Source organism: Carassius gibelio, chromosome B19 (genome assembly GCF_023724105.1).
Source record: "Carassius gibelio isolate Cgi1373 ecotype wild population from Czech Republic chromosome B19, carGib1.2-hapl.c, whole genome shotgun sequence".
In the NCBI taxonomy this organism is placed as follows: Eukaryota; Metazoa; Chordata; class Actinopteri; order Cypriniformes; family Cyprinidae; genus Carassius; species Carassius gibelio.
In genome coordinates this window covers 15,488,882-15,504,888 of record NC_068414.1, presented here as the reverse complement: position 1 = coordinate 15,504,888, position 16,007 = coordinate 15,488,882, and the positions used below count along the sequence as shown (strand labels likewise).

Genomic DNA, 16,007 nt, shown 5'->3' with positions numbered 1-16,007 from the left:
ATGAATAGTTTATCGAAAGTCCCGCCCCACGCACGGCATGTTAGCCAATCAGACAGCACGTTTCGGCGGTCACGTGATCCTTCAACATGGCTTCTTACCATCAGTACTGAATGCATGTATGAATTGTTGTGAAGAAATACAATGATTAACTTCATTTAATGCACTCTCTTGCGCTACCTGACGCACCTGAGACATGGTAAGCATATTGACTGTATATTATATTTTAAAGCGAAAAACACTGACATTAAACACTTCTGTAATCAGGAACTGCACGCAACAATAAGCACAGTGATACATTATTAAATATCGTTTTCAATGTATTCGTTGCCTGTTGACTTTTGATTTAAGTGTATTTTGTTTATATAAATTATAGCTATTGAATGTGCTCTAACGCCTCAGTTAATATTCCTATGTGCAAAACAAAAATGTTATGTGGTACTGTTCATGTATTATGAACAGTATAATGCACTTTTTACCATTCACCATGGCCTTTCATTATAGTAATAAGTCATAACGCAAGTCATCCTTTGACTCTTCATTCTCCTATGTAAACAGATGAAGCTTCGAGTCCAGCTGCAGTGCAAAAACTTGCATGAGTATCTAAAGGAATTGAGTCCAGAGATCCTCGACAAGCTCTACAATCACCCAGCAACATGCCTGGCAGTCTACAGGTCCATCTGGCTTCAGTCTTTAAATATGCATGCATATTAACATGTATGAATCTAATTTGGTTAGATAATGCAAGTGGGATTTATTAAAGTGAGAGAGAGAAGAATAATGCACAACCTGGTTTTCAAGCCAACAAAATTTTTACCTAAAATAATATGATAGTTCTAACATAATTTTCATAAAACTGAGATTACACAATGGTTAATGCTTTTTGTCCGATTCATTTTCTAACAGGGAACTTCCATCATTGGCAAAGAATTATGTGATGCGGATGCTGTTTTTAGACCATCCACTTCCACAAGCTGCAGTCGCGCTGTGGGTTAAAAAAGACAGCCAAAAGTATGTACAAAAGTTAGTTTTGTCATTCTAAAACAAATTGGGGTAACATTTGATATTAAGGTGTCCTTGCTACACGTTACTTGTACTTACTATAATAATTATAATGAATTATTCATAATTATAGATTTACAAGTTACCTTTGAAGGAGTGGATGCCGATTTGCCATATCCTTCATACTGATATTAATTATTTTATTACATGATTTCTTGTTTGACTTTTAATCAAGTTATAGCAAGAGTGAAATGTGTAACCTCATGTGTGCTGTATTTCTTTTCCTCAAGATTAATGTCCACATATTATGTGTGTGTATCCAACCGTAATGATAAGACACTCGCCAGTGCTAGAAAGCCTTGAATTTTAGATAAGTTCTCCGTGTACGTGTGTTAGTATCTGTCTGTACAGGGAGAAGCTCAGACAGTCCCAGGACAAACGATCAACTGCCAGTGTCCAGCATATCAGATATACGTCTTTGGAGAGTTTTATCTAGATTTTGGAACCAATCAGAATTTTGTTGACTCATGTATTGACGCAATTAGTATCCTCTGTCAGGGTATAACTGTGGTTGATTTTGTATTGTACTGGGGGCGGCCTGCGAACTCCTTCGAGAGTGTTGAAGCTGACTTCTGCTGATGAAATTGCAAACTATTTTCTTCAAGTAAAATTATTATTATTAACTGAACTCATCTCTGAGTCCTGGTCTTCATTGCGACATATCTGGTCCTTGGGTTTTAACTGTAAATTCCCCTACAGTTAATGGTGGAGGATCGGCGGGCAATAGTTCTTTGTTGACATCCCTGATCAATCATCAAACCAAGGTAGGAAAGATTTTAGATTTAATATTATTGGTTAGGAACTGTCTGTAAGTGGAGGGGGTCGAGAGAAGGAGGAACGATAGACTTACTCAGACGTGAGGGGGTAGACACCAGCTCCAGGGTGGAGTAGGTAAATTGGTGTCACAATATACCTGTAAATAAGTAACCTTGTGAGTATAAGGGGTACAAGTACACATCGGTAGGTCTTGATATAAGATATTTAGAGATGTGTACAGTTACAGAGGGAACAGGTGCACACCTATAGGTCTTAGAGAGAGACGTAAAAATTTTCTAGGTGTGCACAGTCCAGGGGGGGACAAAAACGCATTCTTAACAGGCATGTGAACCCGTAAAGGGCAGTGCTGGGTCAAGCACCGAGGGACAAGGGACACATAGGGCCGTAAATAGGCAGTGCTGGGTCAAGCACAGAGAGCCAAAAAGCACGAGAGGCCATAAAGGGCAGTGCATTTACGGCCGGGTAAGCCAAAGTAGGGGTATGGGAAATCCCGAGAAGAATGTAAGACGCTAGACGGGGGTTCTAGTCGTATCTCGCTCTTCCAACTCTCGATCACCCACCATTACAGACAGGGGCGCCCCGAGCTTAGAAATAGGCCAGGTCAGTGGTTAGGGAACAGAGTATCCAAAATTAGTGTTTAAAAATAAATATTGATAATTCATATGTGCACCTATAAAAATATAGGGATATATGCAAAGGGAAAGTATTGATTGATCTGGGATGCCTCAGGAACAACCCCAAAAGAGCTAAAATGTAGTTTTCATGACCCTGATTGGATTGGACCAGTATATGGAAATTCTGGAATATACTTTGCAATTTCATCACGCAGAAGTCAAGTGCTGTTGGTAAGATCGCCGCCTCAATATGTTTTTGGTTTATGATAGAAATATGACTGACAAATTAGGTAACCTGGTCAGCCCTGATAGAAATAATGAAACAGAAGAGAGCAAATGCTGTAAACAGTTTGGCTCTGAAGCTCTGACTTTAAAAAAAAAAATATATTCTCTGAATTCATTTAAAGAATGATCAGTCTGAGCTTTAATTCTGATTGTAATGTTAAAACAAAAACTTGATTGGCTTTAAACTTAGAAAGAACCTGAGAAATAAACATTTATAAATGTATGTGCCGATTTGTTAAAAATAATCCCAGAAGTAACTGAGTGATGATTTAATCTGATTCTCTGTGCATAGAAGGTTTAAATGACAAAGAATGATATCATAAGACCTGTTCCAGTTCCTATATAATTGTTGAAAGTCCTGACAAGGAATACTGAACAGAATTCTGGGTTAGTGAAAAAAAAAAACTGTAGGCACACAAATTGGCAGTGGCATTTTGGAAAAACTTAGAAGCTTATGTTTTGCTTTAAAAAAGATAAAATTACTTTGACTACAATGACGCCGTTGTTTTATCTCATGCTGGCCCCCACCATGACTCTGGCTTAAGCTTTAAAAGTACCAGAGACATGTTCTGAGTAAAAAAAAAAAAAAATGTAATTCCTATATTTACTAATGTTTGGCCAAAAGAGTAATTTTATTGTTGGATTGCAAAATTGTAGTCACGCAGCATCATAAAAAAAGAAAAAAGAAGAGAAAAGAAAATTATTTTTTGTTTATGAGATGATAAAGTTGTAAACAAGTAACATAAACGGGGGTTTCAAAGTAACTTTGAAGACAGCATGCTAGCAAGACCCAAAGTAATATACCTGGGTCAGATAACCTCTGACAGATTTAAAACCAATGTTGAAATTCAGAAGCCATGGCCAGAATTAAGTGAATGGATAAATACAAGTTGATGTAAAAGTAATGACAATGACTGCAAAGAACTTTGAGAAACATTTGAGTTGCGAAAATAAAGTAAAAATACAAATATAAAGATGTTTATTTTTAAAATGCATATAATTTCTGACAAGTTTTAAACTGGGCTAGAATAAAATGATAGTACGATGAAATTATGTTAAAAATGAATGAAAATGCATTGTTACGAGTCCTGAATCCCTCAGAGTTCTCTCTCTCTCATTCAAAGTAAGCTAAAATGCCGTTATCTGAGCTTGTGTTTAAGTGATAAGATATTTATAGTACAGCACAGTGTTTCAGTCAAATCATAGGCAGAGATGCTAAAGGACATGCTAAAAAGAGTTCAGATTTAATGCATTAAGAGGGCAATTGGTAGTTAAATGTTCAACTGCCCAATGCATGTAAGAAATAAGAGATTATAAAAATAATGAATAACAATTTAGGAGCAATTGTTGAAGAGACATGAGGTCTTTAAAATCATAATACAGACCCTGAGCTATAGATGTAATAATTTTGAATAGTTAAACAGTTGTATTGCTATTTGTTCTATGACCAGTAACTTATCTGTCTTATTTTTAGTCTCCACCATCATACAGGGCCTGATGGCTGCAGCTACAGAAGCAACAGAAAATTACAATGAATGGACGGGTGTGAAAAATTAATTCACTGAGTAATCTCAGCATGATAGTTTGGAGGTATCCAATTGAGTTTAGCGATTAAATATTAGTTTGATTAACCTTTTTCAATGTTTTAACACTAGTAGGTGCTGTCAATGGCTCTCATGGTTCTTGAGTGCACCTTTCCTAAGCTGCAGGAAATACTGGATTCTGGAAGAAGACTGTCGAGGATGTTGCAACGGGAAAGAGTGGTTACCAGTGTGCATGAGGTGATTTCTCAATGACGGGTAAGATCCTCTTCTGGCCAATAGGGGACAACCTAAGGCAGGGGGTCACCGCCACTGGGCACCTGCCCTGAAGGGAGGTGTTATATGTGAGATGGTAGTGGAGTTGAGCGGATGCTTGATAGGCCTAGAGCATCATTAAGAGGGGAACTGTATGAAGTACAGCAATCTGCCTCAAAATGTGAGCTCCTCCAGACCTGATCACCAGCAACCACATTCCTTGACTGATTGTTGTGACAAGCGTCCACAACTTGATGCAACTATGCCAGTGGATCACACCCTGAGGACAAGGAGCTTATTTATAAAAAGTTAATGGCAATGGGCTTTCAAGAACCATCTGAGACCATGTGATGACAGCCATTATTTTGAGACAAAAATTTCTTATGAGGCTAAAATGATATTGAACTAATATGTCTATATCATAGTCTTTACTCATGCAGGTCATTAGGCATGACACAAGATGATAACAAGATATGGTGGTGGCTAAAAAATAAGACTGCTTCTGCTTAATCAAGAGATGGTTTAGATAACAAAGGTTAAGGGAATTAAGCATGTAAGGTAAAAATAATTTTAAAGAAATGTTCCTAGCATTATGTATTTTAAACAGTTTAAACTGAGATTTTAGATCTAGAAACTTTGATATTTTTAACTTATTTGAATAATTTAGGGTTATATGTTGTAATGAATTTTATATTATTGTCTAAGTTAAAGTTTGGCAAAAATTGTCAAAATAAATAAATAAATAATATTTTGCACAGTAAGAGAGAGAGAGAGAGAGAGTGCTTGAGTGGAGGCAGGGATAGTGCTCTTCTTCTATTATTGGCCTGCTAAGAAAGAGTAACCAAAACAGAGCAATGATTTGAAGACCAAAACAACCAAGCTGATTTTACTCTAAATAAAAATCATTAAAGAACAGGCAAACTTTGAGATTAGATAAGAGACTAGGTTCAAACTAGGTAAAATGCACAGACAATGTTTAAGTTTAAATCCTTCCGATTTAATACCAAAAGGAAAACCTTAAATATGAGCTGTTAAAATATTAATGTGTTAAGTATGTGCATGCACAAGGATGGCTACTATAAATTTTTGGGGGACAATTCTGTTCCTGTTTTGTTTCAATTGAGTTACTAACCTCTGGAATGAGTGTTTTATCATTACAGATGTGTTGAGTGAAATTACTTTACAGAAGTCGGTAATTCTGAGTGAAACTAATGAAAAGACAATGCCGAACATGGGACGAGCTTTAAGTGGATTGGTTATCCAGCTCTGTCTGCTACTGGTAATAATGACTTGTTTTGTCTTTTATAATGCTGATTTAAATCACTCTCTGGATTAATATGTTAAAGAGTGTTTATATGATTGGATTTGTGAAATTTAAGTTTGCCGTCCAAAATGGGTTTAAAATCCATGCCTAAATTTAAATGAGGGTCTAAATTTTAACAAGTTAACACTTTGTTGTTTGAATGGTAAAGGTAAATATTTTAGACGGCAGAAAAACAGTGACAGATTGGCTACGTCACTAACCAAATTATCCAGAGAGCACCCTCACATAAAGAAGCCTGGTGGGAAAACAAAGGAGTGAATCCCGCTTGTGTAATATAGTGCAAAAGCTTTATGTAGTGGTTTATGTAGAACAGAGATAAGTTGAACAAAAACGTGTGGATAGCCCCTTAATGGAGCAAATCCATAACAAGAGGTTTGAATTAATTGAAATAGCACAGCAAAAAAAAAAAAAAAATAATAATAATAAATTTAGTTTGAACAAAACAATTGTAATAGGCTCTATGGAGCTGCTTATGAACACCTGTCAGGTCAAATCAAATTAATATTGTGAACACTGACAGGGCTTTTTGATAATGTATACTGTTTCAATACAGATTTACAGAAACTGAGGATGTCTCTTTAATAAATATTTGGGCGTTTAGAACTAAGTAATAGTATTGTTCATTTAGTAATAGTATTGGGAAATCTGTGTGCTTTTTTTTTAGTTTATAATAATTTATGAGTAAATAAATATCACTACCAATTGACAAACATGAACGAGGGTTTTAAAGACATTGATCTCGTAGCTGATGTGTAAGCATTTATCACTGACAAAACAGTGAGAACTAAATTGACTTAATACGAGGTATTGAGGATTTGCTTCTGAATGTGTCATTAATATAGTCTGAGTACAGTAATATGGTATGAAAATTGACAAGATTTGCATTTGAAAAAAAAAGGTAATGATAAGGCAATGAGTATGGTTAACAGTAATGTCCTGGTATAAAATACATGCATGACAATAAGTGGATAGGTTAGGTGTATTTTTGAAGTTAGACACTTCGATACTTAAAATGTAATTTTGATCAAATGTTGTTAACAATGACAAGTTTGGGTTAATGGTTAATGTATGTTTAAACAGCATGTGAACTATGATGACTGCAAATGGATTCGTGGTGAAAGTAAAACTTAATAAAAGGGCTATTAAGTAATAAACTAGGAACTGCTCTAGGTTTTCGAGGAAATTATGATTATGATTATTTTTATTTTTTTAAGATGGCTCAATATTGATCTTACTTATTTTTGGTTTGTTTAATTTTGTGTTTTTAACACCAAGTTTGGAATGAAAGGGTAAAATAGATAATCAATCTCTATAATTGTACCATTGATGGGGAAAATTATAGATTTTCATAAAATAAGGGTATCTTTACTGGGATTTAGGTTATAAGCAATGTCTATATTTGGTATCTGTGAGGTGACTGAGGGTCTGACATATGTCAGGAATGCAATAACAGTGGTTATTCATTTAGCCCGGCTTCCAGAGAATAATATATATACGTTTATTGTAATGAGTTTATTTTAAGATATGACCAAATTAACTAAAATTCATCATAGTTGTATAAAACATGCTAAAAGAAAACAAATAAGGCAAATATCCTTCTTAAGGGTTAAAAAAAAAAAAATGAATTGGTTATAGTGTATGCGGTTTTCTTTAATGATTTGTTAAATCTGGTTAATGAATATGCAAATTTAGTCTTAAGGCTGTTAGATAAATGTTTTGTTTTAGAGGGTAAGTGTGAAGTAGCTGTAGTAGGAAGAGAGGTATTTACAAAGATATGTTGATGAAAGTATATATGGATGGAGGACACTTTTCCAGGTAGAGGGACACACAGAATAATTCACTGGAAAAGACATTATGTTAAGAAAGACTAGTGCAAGTGGCGATATTGTGGGATTAAGTAAGTAGATGAATGTATATGGGAAGTAAGAATGATTATGGGAAGTATTTTGTACAAAATAATGTGTTTATTACTAGAAATGTCAGCCAGTACCAGAGATCTTAAGTATATGCACCTGCTTAAGTTGACCAACAGCCTGCATTCTTAGCATGCATCACAACTACACCTGACCTCATTTATTAGACCAGATGTGGGGTATTAGACCCCACATTGATCTAAAACGGGGGACTGAAGGAGTGGATGCCGATTTGCCATATCCTTCATACTGATATTAATTATTTTATTACATGATTTCTTGTTTGACTTTTAATCAAGTTATAGCAAGAGTGAAATGTGTAACCTCATGTGTGCTGTATTTCTTTTCCTCAAGATTAATGTCCACATATTATGTGTGTGTATCCAACCGTAATGATAAGACACTCGCCAGTGCTAGAAAGCCTTGAATTTTAGATAAGTTCTCCGTGTACGTGTGTTAGTATCTGTCTGTACAGGGAGAAGCTCAGACAGTCCCAGGACAAACGATCAACTGCCAGTGTCCAGCATATCAGATATACGTCTTTGGAGAGTTTTATCTAGATTTTGGAACCAATCAGAATTTTGTTGACTCATGTATTGACGCAATTAGTATCCTCTGTCAGGGTATAACTGTGGTTGATTTTGTATTGTACTGGGGGCGGCCTGCGAACTCCTTCGAGAGTGTTGAAGCTGACTTCTGCTGATGAAATTGCAAACTATTTTCTTCAAGTAAAATTATTATTATTAACTGAACTCATCTCTGAGTCCTGGTCTTCATTGCGACATATCTGGTCCTTGGGTTTTAACTGTAAATTCCCCTACACCTTAAACCAAACCCTAACCATACAGTGAGTGCATAATAAAAAAATAAAGAGTTACCCAAATCGCATATTAAAATGACTTCTGTAGGATCATGTGACACTGGAGTAATGGCTGATAAAATTGCTATCACAGTAATAAATGATCAATAAAATATTTTAAAACAATAAACAGTTCTTTTAAATGTTAATAATATTTTGGAATATTACTGTAAATGGAGACTTGGTGAGACTTTTTACGAAAACATCTTACCCACCTCAAACATTTGAATGGTAGTGTCATGTATCACTTTCTTATATATATATATATATATATATATATATATATATATATATATATATATATATATCTTCATGTTTCTTTCCTTTTCCTAGGGACCACGATAAGTGCGTGTCAGTGTTAATTGGGCTACGGCTCTGGCACAGTCAGCACCTTCAAGGTGGACTCCAAGGATTTGTGCTGAACCCAGTGTTTAAAGACAACCTGAGAGTAGCACTTCTAGGCGGGTGAGGAACACTTTTTGGATTAGGAACTGTATTTAATGTTGGGGAAGCAGGTTTACTGGACTAATGTTGACTTTGTCAGGGGTAAACCGTGGACAGATGAGGGCAGTAACCTGGGCCCCGATCGTCACGCGAGGGATGTAGAGAGTCTGGACCGCTATGCCATGGAGCGCTGGGAGGTCATCCTTCACTTCATGGTGGGCTCTCCCAGCGCAGCCGTCAGCCAGGATCTGGCCCAACTTCTCACACAGGCCGGGCTCATGAAGAGGTAGAGCACACCATCGCTCCTGATGCACCAACTAAAGTAGGTCAGACATGAAGGGTAGACATAAAGTGATCTTGATCTGTTTTTTCCTCCCTCTCTCTCTCGCTCTCTCTCTCTCAGCGAGGCTGGCGAGGCTCCTTGTATCACCTCAGCAGGGTTTCAGTTCCTGCTGCTGGACACAGCATCTCAGCTGTGGTACTTCACTCTGCAGTACCTCAAAACAGCGCAGGTCAGTGCATGACATCTAGAGTCTACTCTGTACTCTGTAAAGAGCAGATCTACTACCGGCTTGAACCAGCACAAACCCACTTTAGGCAATTAAAAAGCTACGGTCAGGATTTATTAGAGACTCACAGTGAAAAATGAACGATGAAAAGCTGTGGACGCATTTATTTTGAGTCTGAACTTATTGTATGTGTATTAAATGGAGTTTCCCTTTCAGACACAACATTTATGAGAGGAGAATATTTAAAGCTGCGGTAGGTAACTTTTGACGCTCTAGCGGTTAATAAACAGAACTGCTTGCGTCTTGCGGAAGAACATCTTAGCCAGAACTACTTCTCTCTGTTTATGTCTATGAAGAATCACAAAGGTACTGGGTTACTCCGCCGCGGTATCCCCGAAGCAATCTGAAATAGTCAGAATATAAACACTTATTATAGGTGCACCCGGGAGCGGTAAGAAATAACCAATCAGAGCTGCGGTCCGTAACTTTTTTTTGTGTTCAAAGTATACAAAATGTATATAATAAGCGAGTACACCATGAATCCATTTTCCAAACCGTGTTTTTAGCTTGTCCTGAATCACTAGGGTGCACCTATAATAAGTGTTTATATTCGGACTATTTTAGATTGCTTCGGGGGTACCGCGGCGGAGTAACCCAGTACCTTTGTGATTCTTCATAGACATAAACAGAGAGAAGTAGTTCCGGCTACGATGTTCTTCCGCAAGACACAAGCAGTTCTGTTTATTAACCGCTAGAGCGTCAAAAGTTCCCTACCGCAGCTTTAAATAAATCATGCTAAAGATTGGGGTAGTCAAATTAATGTTATTTAAACACACAAAAAAGGCATGTCTTAAAGGCTTAGATCACCCAAAAATGAAAATTAGGCCATACTTTATTCACCCTAAAGTCAGCCTAGGTGTCTCACATGGCTCTGCGGGGTGAACAAAGGCCTCCTGTTGTGAATCGATGCATTTCTGTAAGAAAAGTAACCATATTTAAAATAATAATCACTTGAATCTAGCTTGCACTCACTGTTGAGCTCACTAACTTTTTGAGTTACAGGCCTGCAAACTTTAAAGAAAAAACCTGAAAGTGCTATTTCCCATTTTGAATGGTCACCATTGGAACATAAAGCAACAAAGATTGCTAAAGTCAACAGATTTTACTAACAGACCAACAAATCTCTGTGTAAAAGTACCGTTATGATGCTGTCATCTTTCTGAAGTCCTTTTTACCCCTCGATAAAAAGGCTCTGAATCTCAGGTGAATTATGAAATTTTTATCCCCCTCTACAAAAAAATCTCAAATTTGTGCTGGGGACCTGTGGTTGAGTTGACTCGGCATGACCCAAATAATGTTTAAAAAAAATGTATGTTTCTTTACACTAATTCAACTTAATTTGTAATTTAACAAAAAGTATTTTTGTCACCTTATTGTACGCAATACATTACCAGGTACAATTTGTCCATTTAAATTGGTTAAAATGGTTATGTCTGGTATAAAAAAAAAAAAAAAAAAAGATGTGTATTTTTAGAGTCTTAAATCACTTGCAAAGCTTCATTACCTTACTAAAAATTATGCAGTTTTCATCTCTGCTGGGTCATTATGTGTTGGTCATTATGGATATGATTTGGCTGTGTCTGTGTTCTTTCATTTGTGTATTGTCAGTGGATCAACCGCAGAACTCTCCTTTCTCATCGATGTGCTTATGAGATTGTGATCTCATGCTAATTTGGCCTGTTCAGTAAATCTGGCCCACATTATGATATATGTCTCATATAAAGGTTTAAATGCCCAGACTAGACTGACAGGCAGCAGATTCATGTGTACCCAGTTGAAATTGTGAATCAAATTTCTGTGTGCCAAAAGTGCAGTAACCGCGAGAAGCTTCTGAGTGCTGTTGAAGAAAGATAAACAACTTAGCATGATACAACAGTGTGTTTGCCTTTCTAACATACGGAAAAAACATGGCTTTCTTCTTGCGTTGCTAACTTTGCTTAACAGAAGTTAAGAATTTGTAAAAGCATCACAAAACGATGTCTCTATCTAATGAAAACATATGGCCTTTAATAACTAGACATCTGGATGAGAGTCATTTGCAAAGACCACTGGGTGAGAGAGCGTCTGAACCTCATTGCATGTGCGCACAAAGTATTTTTGAATCTGATTGTGAAAGTTGTCCGATACAGATGTTCGTATGCCAGTCGCTCCTGTTCGGTGAATTATTCAAGACTTGCACCTCTTCTTTCAGTCTAATCATTTTAATTCCCTCAAGGTGTTTACATGATGACTTCTCATTCCAGTTGAGTTGTCATTCTGATGGTATTATTAGGCTGCGTGTAAACGTGGTTAGTGTGTTGGAAAATCTGGCTCCGCCTCCTCATTAACAGTCTGATCTTCTCCTTCACAGTCGAGAGGAATGGACCTGGTGGAGATTCTTTCCTTTTTGTTCCAGCTGAGTTTTTCCACTCTTGGTAGGGTGAGTGCAGCTTTTACAATGTCAAGAATAACATACGAGTCATAGATAAAAGCCATAACTTATTGTAATTCAATTAAAGAAGCCATTCTGCTATAGTCTCATGAAATAGATTTGCTTGCGTGCTTATTAAAACGTTTTGCTTTTTACTAGTGGGATTGTTGTTTTTCTTGCAGGATTATTCTGTGGAGGGCATGAGTGAGTCTCTGCTCACATTTTTGCAGCATTTACGAGAGTTCGGTCTGGTTTTCCAAAGAAAGGTCAGTCAGTCATCCAGTAAAAGTGCTGAACAGCTCTGTGTGAGGATCAAATTATACATATAATATATAGATAATAATAAAAATGTGTTTTATGCACGCACATACACAAACAAAAGTAAGGAATAATAAAAAAAATGTATTGTTAAAGATGTCTAAAATGCTCACCAAGGCTGCGTTTATTTTACAGTTAGAGTACAGTAAAATAATATACAAAATATATATTATTACCATTTAAAATATGTTTTATATTTGAATATATTTTCAAATGTATTTTATTCCTGTGATGCAAAGCTGAATTTTGTCCCATGATCCTTCAGAAATCATAATAATATGCTGATTTGCTGCTCAAGACACTTTTTTTATTGTTATTAATGTTAAAAACAGTTGTGCTGCTTCATATTTTTGTGTAAACTGTGGTAAACTTGTTGTTGATGACTATAAAATTCGAAATAACAGCATTTATTTGAAACAAAAATATTTTATAACAGTATAAATGTCTTTATTGACACGTACAAATTTAATTTGTGGTTGCTGAATAATTTTTTTTTTTTTTTTTTTAAATAAATATTTTACTGACCCCAAACTTTTAAACGGGTTTGTATTTATTTATCACTAGGGACATTGTTAAAGTGCTGTTAGAATTTTATAGTAATCCTAACATGCTGTCAAAATGTTTTACTTATGCAGTACTTTAAATGCACTGTACTGGAAAGATGACTTAAAAAATAAAAAAAAGCAGTTGCACCAGTTTGCATCATCTTTTCACAGAGGAAGTCAAGGAGGTACTACCCTACCAGGTTGGCCATAACTCTAGCTGCAGGGGTCACAGTAAACACTGCCACTGGATCTGCTTCGACTGCACTCGGAGCCACAGCAGGAACAGGAGACACAGGCTTCATCGTTGTAGAAACAAATTACCGTGTATATGCCTACACAAGTACGTCACGCACATCACACACACTGACTTGTCTAAAATGCAATGCACCGTATGAGATAAGTCGAGGAAATCACACTTCCTCCATCTCTCTCCGACAGACTCTGAGCTCCAGATTGCACTAGTAGCTCTATTTAGCGAGATGCTTTATCGGTTTCCTAACCTGGTGGTTGCACAAGTAACCAGAGAGTCAGTGCAGCAGGCCATCGCTAACGGCATTACAGCACAGCAGGTGAGAGACACACAACCTGGCGCTCTGCAGATTGGTTTGTTCTTCTAACGACAGGGCTGTTTGTTTGTTTGTTTCATGTATTTTGTGATTTCAGATCATTCACTTCTTAAGTACCCGAGCTCACCCAGTAATGCTTAAACAGGTAATTTAAACCTTTGTGCTAATAAAAAGGGTTCAAATTTTAATATTTTAATATTAGAAATTATAATATTTTCTAGTAATTAATTATTTCTAGTAATTCTTCATTTATCATGAATAATTATTAAAATGTTTTAATATAATTAAATGCAGTGCTTGTAAGGATTTCTTTAAAATTGTGTTTTTCCAGTTGAAAATCTCATTGATCATGTTCATTAGAAATCTATTAGTCCCATAAAGCACTTTAATAATGATATATTTTTCATGGCCAGCCTGGAAATTTTATCTATGTTTTCTCTCTCTCTAAAAAAATAAAAAACTTAAAAAGCTAATAGGATTTTTTTCCACTTGCTTTTTAATTTAGCAGAAAACAAGCTTGGTGACCAACAAAAGTTAATGATTCTTAAAAGCCATAAGAAAAAAACTAAAGCTATAAACAAACTTCACCACAGTCACATGACTTTAACGTCATCAGCACTATTAAAGGGATAGTTCACCCAAAAATAAACAATTGTGTCATAATTCACTCATCCTCCTTTTGTTCCAAACCTGTATGATTTTCTTTCAGCTGTTAAACACAAAACAATATATTTTGGAGAAGGTTGGTATACAAACATTGGACGGTACCCATTGACTTGCATAGTATTTCTTTACCATACAATGGAAGTCAGTGTGTGATCTTAAATGTCCTGCCAATCTTTGTAGGCACTGGTTAGCAACTGCTTTTTTCAAGACAAGTAATAGCTTAAAAAAGCACAAATGGGGTATTAATTTATTTTATGCCATGGAATAAAGTGTGAAAATATCTTGAGCTTGTGTTCACCACAGACCTTGTTTCAGACATTTAACTAAAAAACATTGACTTCAGGATGATGAAACAGGAAATGCTAACTTGTTTCTGGGTTTTGACTGCAAAAATGTAATCTCACAGCCCTCTGTAGTTTCCCCTTACAGGCTCAGATGTCCCTTAGGGGTCTCCCTTGTGCAATATGGTGACCCTTATCATGACAATTCTATACTGCTATGCAAATATTCTCTGCTTAATGCATGAACATGTTTCCACATATCATTCTGTCCTTCAGAGCCCCATCCTTCCCCCAACCATCACGGATCAGATCAGACTGTGGGAGCTCGAGAAAGATCGCTTACAGTTCACAGAGGGTGAGTATGTCTTTGTGCATAAGAGACCAGCTCTCCAGCTCCAAAGCAAATTTACATTACTTAGGTTAGTTCAAATATCAGTGTTATATTTAATAATTTTTGTACATTAGGAATTTCAGTTATTTAAATAATACAGTGTTGCTATTTTATTTAAATGTAACCAATGGGAATGGCTGTCTCCATCTCAATAAAAAAAAAGAAATGACATCTTGATGATTTTATGACATAGAGAACTTGTTTCCATTCCATGGGTGAGCTGCAGGGTTCATTCTCTTGAATGTAAATGTCAGTCTGCATAAGAAGTTGCATTGGAATAAGGTTTGGGGTAGGGGTCATAAACACCATCTGAAAATCTACAAACTTCTCAGTGGTGTTTTTCATTCTTTCAGGAGTCTTATACAACCAGTTTTTATCCCAGGCTGATTTTGAAGTCTTGCGGGACAGGGCTCAGGTAAAGAATGGCATCTTTCTATGTGTACTTGCTGTGCTTTATTAAGCAGCTGTGTGTGCTGCAGTGATGTCCTGTACCGGTCTGTCCTGCAGGGTTTAGGTGTGCTGGTTTGGCAGAACCCCGCTCACAGGGTCATGGTGGTGTCGCCACATGGACACAGCGAGGTTAAGAGATTCTGGAAGAGACAAAAGAGCCATACATAGAGGAAAAAAGAAGAACAGAAGAACAGCCCTGAAAGATGCATCTTTCACTTATAAATTTTACAAAAATTATAGCTTATAGATGGACATGAGACATTAACTATAATGAGCACTATTTTTGTGTGTTTCATTGCAAGTTCATCTGTACAGGAAAAAAACGATATGTTTCTATACATAGTTCAAAGCCGTTAGCTGTTTATGCATTATTATTATTCCCTTATTGACTTAATTTTGCTTTTGTAATGTCTGTCTTTGCTTCATGTTTGTGTCTGAGGTAAACTGACTAAAATAAATACTGTTTACACTGATTGCTATCTCTTTTGTTTGATGGCATGGAAATTTGGTCCATGAAATTTACATTTCAGTCACAAGTAATTAAGGGGATATTACAGAATTCAAATTCAGCTTTTATGTTGATGATGGAGATGAATAAATTTGAGTCTTAACGGGCGAATCTTATAAAAACACGCCCAGTTCCCGCTATTTTAGAAGATGAATAACGCGAATAATTACATTGCAATATTATTTCACTTGAGTAAAATAACAGATACAGTAGGAATAATAATGATACATGT

General features: G+C 36.2%; 1 protein-coding gene and 1 long non-coding RNA gene across 2 annotated transcripts; both read left to right on the top strand.

Annotated features, from left to right (window-relative positions):
• Positions 1-47: 47 nt before the first annotated feature.
• LOC127979005 (general transcription factor IIH subunit 4) lies at positions 48-15,740 on the top strand. Its single transcript, XM_052584084.1, has 14 exons — positions 48-196; positions 556-671; positions 904-1,008; positions 8,961-9,092; positions 9,172-9,357; positions 9,475-9,583; positions 11,991-12,059; positions 12,233-12,316; positions 13,085-13,253; positions 13,352-13,482; positions 13,577-13,624; positions 14,703-14,781; positions 15,171-15,232; positions 15,325-15,740. The coding sequence occupies exons 1-14, from the start codon at positions 194-196 to the stop codon at positions 15,433-15,435; spliced, it is 1,404 nt and encodes a 467-aa protein (XP_052440044.1). The 5' UTR covers positions 48-193; the 3' UTR covers positions 15,436-15,740.
• On the top strand, positions 1,161-8,520 carry LOC127979017 (uncharacterized). Its single transcript, XR_008158694.1, has 2 exons — positions 1,161-1,663; positions 1,759-8,520. It is a non-coding gene; the product is annotated as an uncharacterized LOC127979017 (long non-coding RNA).
• Positions 15,741-16,007: the final 267 nt, after the last annotated feature.